Raw genomic sequence first — 16,436 nt, 5'->3', positions numbered from 1 at the left:
CAAAACCAAATTTGGAAAGAAAAACACATGTGAACACAACTGCGTGGCATTACCATACAACATCTGATTCCTGCATTCCAGTCCTCCTGCTCTCAAGCACTGCAACGTATTGCAAGACAAATTTAAACATAAGGCCACTGACAGCAACTACAAAATCACCACGAAAATCCTCAGACAATGTTGGCTTAGCCAGTGGAATGTGTAATTCTTGTCTTCATAGTATCACTTTCTTTCATGAAAAATACTGGAAATATCTTTTTACCAGGTTAACCAACTCTGACTTCAATCTTGCTGACATTTCTTAAGTAGAGCTGAATAATTCCATTCATATGCAAATTGTACAATAAGCCGTGAGTAGCAGCACTTGCACAGACTCCCTCACAGAGATGAGCATTCACTCAGCCCAAGTCTAATCTGCAGTGACATATCTGAAATGAAACAAGGCCCAAAAGGTGCAGCCCCAACAATTTACAGAAGGCAAATTCTCAGCTTTGATGTTGTTTTCTTCTTTTACTTCGTGGAGTATCTTTAAATATTAAAGAGATGAAAGAATGGAGAACTGAGATTGCATCTGTTGCCATCACAATTTAACCACAGTCCATGTATTTATACAGTGGAATCTCCAAAATAACACTGCATCTGTTAAGATGACGGTGTTTTTCCATGGGCTGTGCTGTGTTATAGCGGAGTTACTCCAAAGCTATTGCTTTTGAAGTGCTGATGTGATCCACCCCAAATTCTTTCTGTAATCTTCCTCAAATGTGTTGAATTGTAAAGCTGTTGTTTCTCAAAGCAGCTTGGGAACAACAAAACCCTAATACATCTCATCAGTGGGCATTTGGCACTAAAGCCTTACAGCTAATGCAACATGTTTATTTAAACAATGAACTACCAAAAGAGATACTCAAAACACAAACCATCTAAAAACAGATGCCCATTTCACATGTGTTTCTGCTGAAGCGCAGACCACCACCACATATACAGCACACTTAAATGCATTTCTCTGTCTGTGCCTTATTTCTGTAGGATAACGACAACCAACTTGAAAGGACCTTTGTTCCTTCACCGGTAACACTGCTCACAGCTTAGAATCACAACCCATCGAAGCACATGCAAGCTTGAATTTTAAAAGGGACTCTCACAGCCTAAATTAATTATTAAATACATTATTATATGGCTCTTGTGGAGAAACAATATCAATGAAAACATTTGTCCACATAGTCAGCCCACTCAAATGTGACGAAAACACAAACATTTTATTAGCACATAAGCAAAAAAGAAAACAGACAAACAAACAATCAAAACCTTCAGTCACTCAGACAGGACCCAGGCAGGCTCAAGTCAGTCTCAAACCAAGACAAGTCTCAAGTCTGGAACAACAAATGCGCTTTTCTTTAACCCCATTTTTGCTCTTGGATACAGTGACAACTGCCCAGGCTAAACCTCCTTCATGGGTGTAGCACTAAAGAGCTGCAAGCAAATACCAATGTAACTCCCCAGAACAAAATCTCTATATCCAAGGCACACGAGCAACAAAACTAACAGACCCTCAGACTACTGGCATCCTTCACACGTGGATCCTGCATTCTGCATCTTTCCTTCCCCCAGCCTCAAGACTTCTCAGGTCTGGGGAAGAAGAGCAAAGTACAAACGTAACAGCAACCTATATGCATGTCAACACAGCTGGGTGGTGTTTCCCCCCCATAGTTTCCAGGAGACATGGCATTTGCAAAGGACCAATAAGATGTGCATCCATCTCAGGAGTGGAAAGGAGAAGAAAAAAGAAATAGAAGCTTCAGCCACAACAAACTGAAAGATGCTGACTGCAATCAATACAGAACCACAAGCTGCTTCCACCTGCTGGGGATACAGAACAACTAGAGAGAAGCAGCAGCTAGCTAAAATTCCCATCGTGGCAGCCAGGCACCATCGCAATTCCACTGGGCTTCTTGCTCCATCCCAGCGGGTCTGTGAACTCTTTAACAGTTTGTGCCATCATCTTAACTCTTGACACTAGTTCTCAATGAAAAGGAAGGCAGAGCCACCTGAAAGCTTAACAAGAACAATCCACACTATTTAACCCCATCAGTATTTTGGGGAGCAAACCAAATGCCCAGTGGGATACACAAAACTTGACTAGAGAAAATAACAGTTTATTTAACTACACATGAAAAGCCCCATGAGAAAGCAACAAAAACACTACAATAAAAGTAATTTCTGCACTGGCAAAGAGCACAAGTGACAGAACAAACGTGGTATTTCCATCATGATTTCAACTCTAACACTATAGCCAAATGTTACTCTAAGATCAGCTGAACTGTGCAAATGCATGTTTGTTCCTACAGTGCAGTGCCAGTGCCTTTTCTCCTCATGCAAGGTGTCTGCCATGTGCTTTAAGCCTTTCAAGGTGCATCCTACTCTCACATAAAAGGACCCAAGGGGATGCGATGAGTGGCAAGGAAGCAAAGAGTACTATCTTTAGAAAGACAACATGTGGAGATGACTCTCAACCAAAGCCAACGCAAATAATGAAGAAACCACCTCAGTGAGATCCAGGGATAAAGCTCTTCCGAAGTCCAAGCCAATCCTCTGTTTAAAGTTTGGTTACAGACTGTTTCCAGGAGCAGCTGTTACCAGACCTCTCTCCAAAACGCTGCTCCCGTTTGATTAAGTCTTGAACTATCCATCTCTTTAAGACCACCTTCCACTTCCAGAGAAACTTCTGATTATTTCTGAGGGATGCTCTACCCCACACCATTTCGGGGTTTCTTCTGTACCACAAACTACTTTGGAAGTTTGCTCCTCCAATATAACAAGTTACACAATGAGGAAAAGCAGCATGGTGTCAACTCATGCTTGGGGAGGCTACCTTTGCACCTCTTTCCCCACCAATAACCTTTTCCAAACACAGCAGTTCAGCTCCTATGAAGTTTTCCTGTGCATACCTATCAGGAAGCCTTCTCAAGCCAAATACCATGATCCATAAGCAAACCAGATATAACACCCCACTAAATATAAGGGAAAAACTCCTAGCACCTTGCTGCAGCACTTCTTACAAACCCCCAGCAATGCTAACAACAAAAGAGTAAATAAAACAATGTGATGCTATCCCAATCCTACCAAACATAGCTACCAGCAGACCCCTTCAGCTGCTGTGCTTACAGAAGTTTCATCCCATAAATACTCTCCCTGTTTGAGCAGCAACACGTCTATAACTAAATACAAAGCCAGCACCTCAGTCCTCCTGCCACTTCATCTCATCTGTCTTATATAAGAACTGCCACTATAACACAGTTTGAAGATAATGATGTACTCCGTACTTGAGAATCACACATTCAGCTGCAGCTACCTACTGTATTCCAGTAGTAACAAATGGAAGAGATACTTCAAAGAACACATTATCCCAGCTCTAATTTATGCATGCTCTTACCATCAAGCCATTTATTTTAAACCTGTCAGATATACTTGTAATGTAGCATCATGAATAATTTAAAAAGTAATCTGTATAAACCAAGTTTATAAACTTAACAGCAGGTACAGTACCTTTCATTCAAGCAGGCTGCTCTCTGATAAAGTGCAAGGGATCTCCAAATACTTCTGCATGCATTCATTTCATGCATTCTCAACTTCAAAAAATTCCTCTTTCCTGCCTCCAATCAAACCCTCCGCTATTTGAACACAACCGTGGAAGCAGCTGGCTTAAGTACACTAATATGTGAACTGTTCTTATTGAAGGAAAAAAGTACAAAGCTTCTAGAAACAACCAGTAGAAATGACCCACCACCCACCCAACAGCAGAGGGACACACACACATAGCACTTGCCTCTGGCACTAAGAATTCTGAGCATTTGCCTGATGTCACATTCTGACACTGCTCCCCACTGCAAGGGAGAAGGGATGTCCAGCAAAGAACTCCCCAAAAAAAGCCCACCTGCTAAGAGAAAGTGTTTTCATCAGTTGATGCTCAGCTTCCAAGTAAACAGAGCTATCTTTACAGCATGTAATGGCACCAATAAGAGGTCTGCAGATAACGTTCGCCCTGACTGGTCACAGAGCTGTTTCAGTAATACCTGCTTCACTAGCAACACACAGTAAACAAACTCATCAGGTCAGTGGACTGGACTTGCCCAACACATCCATCTTCACAAACTAAGTATCCACGAAAGCAGGACACACACTTGTTTTATAAACTATTACAGTAAAATGCATGTGCAGTTCATCTCCTGCTTTAGAAGTTTCTTATTTGTATAATACACACCTTTTTTAACTCAACAGCATAGCATAAAGCTCTTGAGGAACAACCTGGTTAACACTTCTCTTCAACGACCATCTTAACATGAATTATTCCTCTAAGTTGTTATTAAAATTAGTTTGTGCTGCTACAAAAGCATTCATTTGCTGTTCTACCAAAATATTTACTAGTGGATTTGTTCCTCTAGAGGAATAATCTTGGTACTTTATTGAGTGCAAGGTCCCTTCTCACTGGGTAGGTCAAAGCCAAGTCTCCTTGGAAAACTACCTGGGGAGTCACTGAAACATGTAGATGCTTATTTGTGCTCACACCATCAGGTTTATGAAGAAAGGAACAGAGCAGCAGGAAATGTTCGCATCTGGATATTCCAAAAATCAATGAATAAAATTATATTCCACTGATGCTTACAAACTGTATGCAAATCAATCTGCAAATAAATAACAGATTTTGCTTTTCAGCATGTTTTTAATAATACTGTGCCACAACAGCAACTTCTTGGGGATATCAACACTGAAGAAGTTAATTGGCATCTTGAAAGGTACCCTTAGGGAACTGCTCGTATTTGGCATTTGCAAAGAAAAACTCTCAGTGATGAAGGCAAGTTAAACCTTCCCAGAACACCACCATACTGACACCATGGTTTAACAGAATGTATTTCCTTAAGCAATGAGTAAGCCAAAGTATTATCAAACTTGTTAAGCAAAACAAGTCCTGTGTAAAGGAACTAGAGCCTATTTCTGAGTTTAAGGAATTGGTAAAGCTCTGTTTACAGAGCACAGAAATACATGAATGAACACTGTATGTTGCTAATCATTTGTCAGTCCTGGGAGTTTGTCTCAGACAGCTCTGGACACAAAAAAAGACAAATATAGTACTACAGAAATCAGTCCAGATTGTACCTGTCATGACTTGGCTAAGAGGGAAAAAACCCAGACCAAAAAAACCACACACAAGACAGGCTGGCTAACAATCACAAATGCGTCTTCATCAGTGCTGTTTGTTGAGTTCTGCTTTTGTACAGTAAGAGAAAAAACATATTAAACTATTCTTTTTAAAGTGGCTTTCATAAATCATATAAACTAATCCAAGTAACCTACACAACGAAGCTGTCTATACAATTTAGTGATAGAAAAATTATATACATCAAATACATCAAAATAGTGAAATAGTATTTCTGCCTTTCAAACATCACGGCATTCCTAAAGACTTTCTGAACACAGAACTCCTAAAAGCAGTCCTCCATTACCACCTAAGCCCAAAAATCTTAAAAGCTCAATTCAGTCAGAAAGATCTGAAATAAACTGAACCTACAAACCTGCAGCAACTTTAATTATGAGACTCTCGAGACAATTACTCAAACTGAAGCTTTCTTAAAACTCAGCATACACAATAGTTTTCAATAACAAACTGCAGTTTACCCATTCCTGTGTGTGAGCTCACACACAGGAATAAAAACCAGCTGCTACTTGATAACATCACAAAGCACTTCCAAATGGGAAATGCTTTACACCAAAATCCAAGGAAGAATTTATTCTATTTCATAAGCAAAAGTTTGAAGAACTTATTCAGAAAGTAGCCATCACTTCTCAGTCATCACCTTTTCAAGGGAGTAAAATAATGCTCAAGCAGTTTATTAATTTAACTACAGATAATCCAGATAAACACCCTACATTGATTTAAATAATTTAATTCAGTGTGTTTTGTAAGTTATGAACTTTGGGGCCATTACAGATGATGAGCTAGATAAGTTGTTTTCTGTGTGGGATCATAAAGTTAACATCCAGTGTGAGAAAAACAGGTTTCCTGCATATATTATTTCCTCCCTCTCTCAAAGTTCAGGAACATAAACAAACTTCTCTACAATGAAGTCTGCGGTAGCTCACAATTCACACAGATGAAATACACACACAATATAATTAATCATTTAACAAAACTGCCTCTTCTGGTCTCACCAAGTTCATAGTTTCAGTGATCACCGGTAAAATCTACCTCAGAGTAAAGAGGAGGAAAAAAACATATTGGGGAAGAGAAAAAAACCTCAGTTAAACATGAACTGAAATTGTCCTTTCAGGTGAACAGTTTCAGCCCTGAAATACATTTTAATTCTAAGTGGTAGATGCTTAAAGAAAATAAATCTCACTGAAGACCTCCTCCTCCAAGATTTTCTTAGTAAATGTCAGTTTAGCAGAAAATAAAACAGGATTTGAAACAACTTTTCCCAAGGTAACACATACTGGTAGAAACGAATTATTTGCCAATGAAGACAGATTCAAAAACCATCACATGGAAATTCCTCAACACTGGATATTACATGTTACATTTCAAGATGACAACTATTTCAGTGCCACTGGAGTTGCACTGTAATTATACTCTAGGATTAGCTTGAAAGCACAACCGGTCAGCAAAAAACTGACATAAAAATTAAACACAGGCATTCATCAAATCTCAGCAATTTCCCTCTTAAACCCAACAAATCATGCCTTCGGTTGTACTGAACTTAAACTATTTGATTCATCTGTCCTCTTGCTCTCTGCAGCCTCTTCCTTTCCTCACTTCTCACAACGCACTTCAGAAATAGGTTAAATTTCCTTCCCTTTACACAAAGAACAGTATTTCTCTCTCTCAAATGCTGGTTCAGCATAGAATCTTCTAACACACATCATCTTCTTTCCACACCCATTCCACTGCTTTCTCACATTCTCAATGCATTTTGCCTGATATTAGCTAAGTCACAACCATTTCCTAACCCTTTCAGTTTCTGAGTCATGCAAGCCTTTGCTCCAGTTCTGGTATGGAAACGCATTTGAAGTACAATCTAACACAATCAAAAAAGCCAAAGTATTGCCTGGCTCAGCGCTCCTTCCCATGGACTCCAGTCCCCAGCACGCCCTCAACACTTCCCTTCTCTCCTCTCTCTGGTGAACCCAACTGACACCAATTCCTTAAACATTCTGGCATTTTCTATTCACAACCTCAATTACAGAAGGAATTCTTGAACTCCCATTTAACAACATTCACTAACCACCAGGCATACATGGAAACGCTGATGTGAAAGCTAAGGTGTATGTAACGCTGACATTCAGGAGGTCATGAGGGCTTTTACTAAGCAACCTGGGAGAGGGATTAAACGTACAGCATGAGCTACTGCTTATTAACATCAGGAACATAAAATATAGCCCGGATTGACAAACAAAAGCTCAGCGTTAACATGAACAGATCCATCAAGATACCTATCACTCTGAGGTATTACCAGACTTAAAACCATTATTATTACCCTAAATGTTTAACCCATTCCCTTCTAGACATTCCCTTCATAAATATACACACAGGTGAAAATCAAAACCCCATCATGCTCAAGGCAGGAAAGGAAGAAAACACCGTGTTTACACTGCATCTTAAACCCACCCCTAGGATGAAACAGCCTCCAACAGTTGTAGCTTTACATATCAAATGCACTGTTGCACCAGCACATACTTAATCTTAACAAAGGGTCTTTTTCTTTTCATTGCTGTGCTGTCCTAACAAAATCTCAGGAAATTCTCAGCATTTTTTAATGCTAGTTTTTGAATCAGAAGCTTTCCACTGAAGTTACCTGCATTTTAAAGTGGTTTCTGTCACATAACCACAAAAAGATTTTACATAATTTAGCATTAAAGGGATGGGTCTCTCCCCTCCAGTTGTAACTCCTTTGTATTCCTATTTAGGAATGCCTTGCTTGTTTGACCGAAAATGGAAGTGCTTTTTAGCTATGACACAGTATATATGAAAAACAAATAAAAATTAAGATTAATCTTCCTTCCACTATTGTGGGGAGAGGGAAGAATATGAAGAGATGCAAAACATCTGCTCTGGAGATCATTTTTCCCCCTAACAGCAAAATTCTTTCAGCAATAACTCGTGAAAACAAAGGCTATTAAACTGTAAACTACAAAGGCGATCAATTAGAGACAGTATTCAGCTAAGACAAGTTTTTCAGCATATCTTCCCATATTTAAACGCCTAGATCCGAAAAAAGAAGAAGATATTTCATTTGGAAGGTTCTTAATTGGGTCATTTTAGCTAAGTGGCAACCACAAACACTTTGGAGGACTAGAGCCTAAAATCCTAACATATTGTTTCTGCATTGTTTCATTCCCAGAGCTGGGCAAGCACTTCTATTTCAAGGTATTCTGTACCAGGTAAGGCAAGAAAAAAAAACTGCAAGCGTGTATCCCAGCATTTGAAGGATATACGGGATCTCCTCCTCCTGCGCTGTTTCTCTATGCAAAGCATTCAATATAATGCTTTGCAAGCCCTTCCCTGAATAGAGGGCACCGGGGTCTTCTTTTTCAACTTAAAGAGATTAATCTCCCCTCTTGAAAACAGCTCTAGATATAAAGTTCAGCTCGTGGAAGTAAGGCTGTGACTTTCCAGCCCTAGCTGGCCCTGCCACTACAACACAAAGCCTAAGTTGGGCCTTAATTTGCAAGGAGGTAATTGGCATTCACTGGCTAATGAAACACAATATTACTCAACACGCATTACAGGCTCCATGTACGAGCTCCCTGCTCACTTTTTTCTGTAGTCTGCCTCACTGTCAGTACATCCAAAGAACTTCCCTTTCTTCTCAACCTTAAAACTGCTTTTAGAGAAGCTTTTCTAGCTGCTGATTTATTTCCCTTTATATATAAAATGTGCAAAATTGATCTCTCCCTCCCTTTACCTTTTGAAAGCGAGAGCCACACAACAACAGCTCAAGGAGTATGTTGAAAACACACAGCATAAGAAATTAAAGCATCAAGATAAAGAATCAACCCGGCTCCGGCAGACGCCGAAGGAGAGAGGAAGCCGTTTTTAAAATGGTTGGGCTCCAAAGCCACCATCTCCCTGCCTACAGAGACACTCCAGAAAACACGGGAAGGCTCATTTCATGCGGGAGATCCTCAACCCATCGTGAGCCCGACACACCGCCCAGCACCGGGATGGATGTGGTGATGATCGCAAGCTGATCCATCGCCGCGCCAGCCATCCCTGCCCCCTTTATTTCCCCCTGCGCCCGAAAGGGGCGGGCACTGCAACAGAACCACAGGTTTGAAACGCACAAAAACAAAAGTCAGGGCTTTTGCAACTGCCAAGCGAGGCAGGCGGACGCGATGAAGGGCAGGAGGGATGCGGGCACCCCCGTCCCGCACAAGCAGCCGCCTTCTCCTCGGTGCAGCACCCGCACACACGGAGGAAGCAGGTCGCACTCTGCAAGTCAGCGGCACAAACCTTAATGCTCGATGCAACACAGCTGCCTTAGAAAGGCAGAATCACCTTTGAGAACACAGCCCCACCATCAAACCTTTCTGTCAATGTACAAACGTAAAGTACCGACCTGTAAATTAATTGTTAAAACAAACACTAGCAGACTGTGACCTTTAGATTGCGGGATGCCACCGTCCTCCCGCACCCCGAGCGGCGAGGGTGAAACCCTCGGCAGTAAAGCGGCAATAAAAGGCAGGCAAGGCGCTTATTTCCAGGAATTCTTCACTCGCTACGGCAGGTTATTGCATACGGCCTCTAAATATTGACAAAGATCAAGCTCTTTCCATGCGGGGAAAGGTCTTTCCCAGCCTGCGAGTGTTTACTACGCAGCTCGCAGCGCTGGCTGCGGAGGGCTGAGCACCGCACCGTGCTGTGGAGGGAAGAGCAGCAGTGCGGGTCAGGTGCGGGGAACACAAAGGAGGGCTCCGGCGGGCACCGCGACCCCGCAGCAGGGCTGGGGGCTGCTGCTCTGCCAGCCCCGGGTGTAAAACCAGCCTCTCCCCCTCAGGAGAAGGAAGGGATGGGGGGAACAGCCCCGGGTTATTCAACGTGCCCGGGGAGCAGCAGCGTAACCGGAGCAAAACACGCACATCCCCGCGGGCAGGGGCGAAACCGGCTCGGCGGCGGGAAACGGCGCGGGCCCCGCAGCCCCTCACACACGCCCCTACACACACAGAGGGACCCCCCCCCCTCCCGGTAGCTCCCCTCACACACATCCATACAGGGACACCCCCCCTCATACACACAGGGACCCCCTCACAGAGACACTGAGGGACACCCCCTTCACCGACCCCTTCCAGACACAGAGGAACCCCTCCTCCACCGATCCCCTCACACACAGGGACCCTCTCACTGCTTCCCCCCACCCAGCAGCCCCTCACACGTTCAGGGGGCCCCCCACCAACACCCCTATGCCCCCCTCCCGTCCGACAAGCACCGTACTCACTTTCCCCATTTGTTGGCCACAGACAAAGTGCGGCGAAGACGAGCAGAAACCCCCAGACGACGGCGAGGGACCCTCCTCCAGCGCCAGACTTCATTCCTCTTTCTTTAATTGGACAAAATCCCCCTTTCCGAAAACAAAAACAACGACAAAAAGAGTCCAAAATTGTTCGTTTTCCTCTGTCTCTCTCCGTCCTCTAAAAATACCGAAGGAGGCAAAAAGGCGGACGAGTGAACGGGGCTGGATAAATAAATCCACGTTGCCTCCAAGAAACGAAGAAAAAACACAAGCCCCTTCGGACTGGCAAAACCGGAGGGGTTTTTGAGGTCCCTGGGTGTTGATCTTCCGGAGCAACCACACCAAAAATACACCCGATATTCAAGATGTATTAACGGCAACAACAACAACAACAAGGCATGAAAAGCCCCGGGGCGACGCTGTCTCCGGGGCGGGCTCCGTGTCGGCGGGCGGGGGGCGCCGCCGTCTTCCCTCAGCGCTGGCGGCAGCGGTACGTGGTGCACGGGAGCCGCGAACATGAGGCACATCGGGGCTGGCAGTCTGCATCTTCCACCTCCATTTTCAAACACACACACGGAGAGACACAAAAAAACTGGGAGGGCCGCGGAGGGAAGGGGGAAAAGGAGGAGGAGGAGGAGGGGGTGCGACCCAAGGCAATCTTATTACAAAACAACAGCAGCTTCCCCGGCCGTCCCTCAGCGCGGGGACGGGGCTGCCCGGGCGGGATCCCCGCGGCTGCTCTCCCCGCTCAGCGAGGGGAGGGAAGGGGGGGAACACCCCGCACGCACAACCACCACCCACAGCACCACCAGCACCACCGCCGCAAGTCCGGCTGCCTGCAGAGGCTCCAAACGCAGGGTTTGGATCGAAAATGAATTAAAAAGGCTTTCCCCCCCACCACCACACACACACCTCACTCCTCCTCTTCCTCTCCTCAGCGCCGCTGCCACAGGCTCCTTCTTTCTCCCCCCTCCTCTCCAAAAATGAAAAATAATAAGAAATAAAAGGAATCCAGCGCACACACACACACCACACGCACAAAGCAGCGAGGCGAGCGGAGCTCAGCACCCTTCCTCCTCCCCCCGCAGCTCTCCTCCTCGCATCCCTCCGAGCCGCCTTGCCATCGCGGCGAGGGCGGGGGGGGGGCGGTGGTGGAAGGAGACCGACACCGACAACAACAACAACAACAAAATCCACCCAACCAATTTGTAAATCCTTTTTTTTCCTCCTTCCCCCCCCTTCCCTCCTCCTCCTCCTCCTCCTCCTCCTCCGGGTGCGCGCGCTGCGAACCTTCCCCCCCCTCCCCGCGCACTGCCCAGCCCAAGGAAGGGGGAGGGGGAGCCGGGAAGAGGTGTGTGTATGTGTGTGTGTGTGTAAGCCGAGGGGGGGACGCGAGGAAGGCGATCCGGGTTTGCTGAAGGTCAAAGCCCAGGAGCTTGTTGCGAAGGGTCTGTAATTCCTCCGGGGAGGGAAGAAGGGAGGGAGAAAAACGGGGGGGGTGGGAAGGGTCTGCCGCTGCCGCTGCTCCTCCCAGTTAATCCGCCGCTCGCTTGCAGCACGGCTCGCAGCGCTTCTCGGCCCCGTCTATTCCCCCCCCCCCCCCTTTATCCTCCTCCTCCTTCCTCCTCCTCGGCGCTGCGCTCCCGTTGCACGACGCTGGTAAACAAGAGCCGCCGGTGTCGCTCCGCTGCCGCCGCCGCTTCTCCCCTCAGCGGCCGCACGGGGACGGGGCTCGCGCCCGCCCTCTCTCTCCCTCCCTTCCTCCCTCCCGCGCGCGCGTGCGCGCGCACACGCGCGCCCTCCCTCCCGGAGGCGCGTGCTCGCGTCCAACCCCTCTCCCCCCCCCCTCCCGCGGGCTCCCCTCGCCCAGGCGGCGGCGGCGGCGGCGGCGCGCGCGGAGGCGGTGGCGGCGGCGGGGCGCGAGCGGGCGCGAAGCAAAAGGCGGAGCGGTGGAACCGGAGCGGAGCGGAGCGGCTCTAACCCGCGGGCTGCTGCGGGCCTGGCGTGCGGGCGGAGGGGGAGATGGAGGCCTGGTGGCTGCAGCGAGCGTCCTGCGGGGCGGGAGAGCCCGGGGAGTGACCGTGCTGGTGGGGGAAACAGCTCCGTGTTTGTGCTGAAACGGGGAAAAACCGTTTAAAAAGGAAGGGGAGTTAGGAGGGAAGAGAAACGCGCAGCTTTGGTTTCCACGTGGTCTGCTCGGTCATGGTTCGGGTTAGAAGGGACCTCCTAAGGACATCTCATCGAATCCCCCTGCAATGAGCAGGGACATCTTCAACTAGACCAGGTTGGCCAGAACCACATCCAGCCTGGCCCCGGGTGTCTCCAGGGATGGTGCATCCAGCACCTCTCTGGGCAAGCTGTGCCAGTGTTTCACCACTCTCAATGTGAAAAACTTCGTCCTCACATCCAGCTGGAATCTCCCCTCTTTTAGCTGAAAACCATCACACCTTGCCCTACCGCATCAGGCCCTGATAAGAAGTCTCTCCCTGTCTTTTTGTAGGCCCCTTTTAAGAACTGAAAGGCAACAATAAAGTCCCCCTGAGTCTTCTCCAGGCTGAACAAGCCAAAGCTCTCAGCCATTCCTCACAAGCAGAGGTGCTCCATCCCTCTGATCATTTCTGTGGACCCTCTCCAACAGGTCCGTGTCTTTCCTGTACTGAGGACTCCGGAGCTGGACACAGAAATTACTGGATTTAATTGCAGTTGCTCCTCTGGGTTGTGCACAGCCGAAGGGCTGAGGGATGCAGCTGAGGCAGGACCAAGGGAATGCCAAGGCTTGGCTCACCTGTGGGACCAAACCCCTTCCATACCCACAATCTTCAGTGACCACTCCCAACACCGTTCATGCACATTCCCCCACCATTCAGCAATGTCCTACAATGACGTTGTACACACACATGCGGAAAGATGGGATGAGTTCTTGGGATCGGAAAACTTGGGCCATGTTCCCACTGTTTCGTCAAAGCTCGTAGTGGCCATGCTGCATGGCATATGGATGGCCTGAGTAATAACAGATTTGTTGCAATACTTTGGCATGGGGAGGTATCAAAATGATGATGGAGTACAAGAAAGCAGACATCTGTGAGCATTAGCTATCTTCTCGTTTGAAAAAAAGCTACATAGAAACACACAAATACCACATTATTAATGTAAGCGTCAAAAGTTTTTACATTTAAGCTGAAATTCTTCTTGAACATCTTGTATTATGATGGTCTTAAGTTATGTTACTACATCGTTTCCAGTCTTTTACATGGTTTTCTTCTTGTTTCTTCATCCATTTTTACACTATTTGCCATGTCAGAATTATTATCACTGAACTATCAGGTCCAGTATTGTTGTCTTAGTTACACACTAGCTCTCATGCTCCTTAGGAAAGATGAAAAGGTTTTATTCTGCATCACAGAAGTCGGGGGGGAAATCCTCGCTGAATACAATAGGGGCAGAATTGTCACACATAGAATCATAGAATAGTTAGGGTTGGAAAGGACCTTAAGATCATCTAGTTCCAACACCCCTGCCATGGGAAGGGACACCTCACACTAAACCATCTCACCCAAGGCCTCTGTGTCAATAATTCAGTAAGTCAAAGCGTAGGTGAATGTCTGTTAGGTTGGTAGCACAACCCTCTTGAGACTCAGTGCAAGAAAATCAGGCATTTACATATAAAACTGTCCTGGAATGCCATGCACATGTCTACCATAGCCTTTATCAACTGCACATGGGCTTTAAAGGCTTCAGTTAAACTGTACTAGAAAAATCTTCATGTCCAGTACATTTTTATTATTGCTATGCCTGCTATTAGTGCCAGATACTGAGCAGAACAACTGTCCTTTCTCTGCCTACTATGGCATTGATGCAGAATAAATTGTAATGGGTTATTTACAAATTAATGTATTGTTGTGTACACTCAGAGCTGAAGTGGGAACTGGGTGTCTATGATTTATCATTCTGCTGTCATAAAGAACTTTTATTATTGTAAAATAGCCTTTCTTTCATTGCTTTGAAGAATAGGGTGGCTCGTGGACAAGCACACTGTACTAGATACAAGCACTATGTGCTGGGTGCCCTACGAGCAGAGAACGAAAAGATGTCCTGTGCCCCGAAGAGATTACAGTCTCTTATAAACACAGTCCTATATGTGTCATAAAATAGTTTGTTTCTGGAATCTGTCAGGTTATTTCAAAAGGAAGCAGCACAATGTTGAACTGAAGGCATTCACAGTGCTCTCCGTCCTCATGGATCCTCAGCCATCTCCCAAGCTGCCAAGGTGAAATCTGCGATTTGGAATGATTTGGCTGGATTCTGCCAGGATGTCTTTACCTTTGTGTGCTGTGGACATACATGGAAAGAAGCCTTTTGTCTGTGAATGCTGAGGTGTCCATAGCTCTGTACTCTTAAACGTTAAGAGAGGAGCTGTGCCTTGTCCTTACCCTTTCACATCTTCAGCAGGTCTCAGTGCCAGACATGCACATACGCATTCTTAGCTTCAGTGCACACTTTAAATCAGATTCAGATCCCATATTTTGGCATCTTTATCCAAGAGTGGTCCTGTTATTTTCAGTGGAAGTATTTGAGACAGGATTTTTTGACATGTACAACCACAGTGTGGTCATATCTTTGATGATGGAAACCTCAGGCAAACTGCACTACGTGCACCATGTGCAAAATTAAACAGTTACAATCTGGTCAAATTAAAGTTGGTTTTCATGGTAATGTGCAAAGGTGCTTCACGATGAAACCTATTTTCTTGTCAACGCTGTTTGCCTCTGCTTTATCTATAGACCTGCGCAAAGGAGGTTGACACGAATGGTGATAAAATGGTTGATATGAATCATATCATATTGATATGAGAAGTTTTTATTTACTGGGAACCCGGATCCAGCATCCTATGGCTGAACACCACTCAGATGCTAAAAGCAGCTCAAATAGCTTAACCCTTTCTTTGGATTGAGAAGTGATTAAACATGTTTTGCTGGAACTTCATCACAAGAAAGTAAAACTGACTAGATATAAAAATACCCAGCCTAAAAGGGGATTAAATGAGGTGGTCAAAATGCAGAATTCCTAGGGGTTATAGTGTCCCCCCCCCAAGTCCATCAGAATACATCAAGGAGTGTGAGGAGAACGTTTCCCAAGTTGTGGCCATTTGCAATCTTTGCTGAGATTTGGGGAAACCACCCCTCCAGTTGTTTCTTACTTGATTATTTTGTCAGGTCATTCTCCCACCAGCTTCCACCTCATTCCCACTTTTTCTGCCTCCTGCATAGCGCCTCAGCTATAAACTGCAGAAGTCACCGTTCTTTTGTTATTGCCTACAATTCACTGGGGTCCCCATCCTTGGCAACGTCTCCTGCGTGAGGCCACCAATAATAAAGAAGACATTTCAAAAACAAAGTATGTACTGTTCAGTGTATATTGCATGTCCAGATTTGTGCAAAGCTTTCCCCTTCTTTATTTTTGCACATAAAGTCTGAGCTGTGATTTTCATTACAGTAAGAAATCATTTTGTCATGACTCTATCTTGCCTGGTGGTAGAAAATGACTTTTTCCTCCATCCTGTTGGCTCTACAAGCATTCTTCATCTCCATTTGCACTGGGCTTCATCTCTCCCCTTTGTCCACTGCTGGTTTATGGTCCTTGAGGTAGACAGATGGACAGAAAGAAACACATGAATACACACGCACATTCTACCCTCCAGAGTGTGATGCTGAATGCCACCAGCGTACCTGCGTCCTGTTTAAAATGCCGCTTAAGTGGAAAGCTCAGGGAATGTGGCAGTGGGGATGAAACAACGCGGTTAAAACAGCCACTGACCCCGGTCTCTCAAAACATGTATCTGCCCAAGGCAAATATCCTAATACTCAGCCATATTTCACCTTTAACAGCAGCCTTACCGCTGCTTTCTGGGGCCACCACTGGGGAGAAAGGGGCCTCGCT

At 45.6% G+C, this 16,436-nt stretch overlaps 1 protein-coding gene across 4 annotated transcripts in view; it reads right to left on the bottom strand.

Moving 5' to 3' along the window:
* Positions 1-11,508, bottom strand: part of IGF1R (insulin like growth factor 1 receptor) — a 172,146-nt gene extending 160,638 nt beyond the window's left edge. Inside the window, exon 1 of one of the 4 annotated variants that reach the window (XM_061371251.1) lies at positions 10,476-11,508. In XM_061371251.1, the coding sequence (XP_061227235.1) occupies positions 10,476-10,578 (103 nt within the window). In that variant the 5' untranslated portion in view covers positions 10,579-11,508. The remainder of the gene's footprint in view (positions 1-10,475) is intronic. The other 3 variants (XM_061371250.1, XM_061371255.1, XM_061371252.1) reach the window with 3 other exon arrangements.
* Between the last annotated feature and the right edge of the window lie 4,928 nt (positions 11,509-16,436).

This window comes from Neopsephotus bourkii, unplaced genomic scaffold (assembly GCF_033783945.1).
Source record: "Neopsephotus bourkii isolate Nb327-2 ecotype Australia unplaced genomic scaffold, CSIRO-AGI_Nbou_v1 NB_1572, whole genome shotgun sequence".
NCBI classification, from domain to species: Eukaryota; Metazoa; Chordata; class Aves; order Psittaciformes; family Psittacidae; genus Neopsephotus; species Neopsephotus bourkii.
The sequence above is the reverse complement of the archived record's forward strand: the minus strand, read 5'-3'. Positions and strand labels throughout refer to the sequence as shown.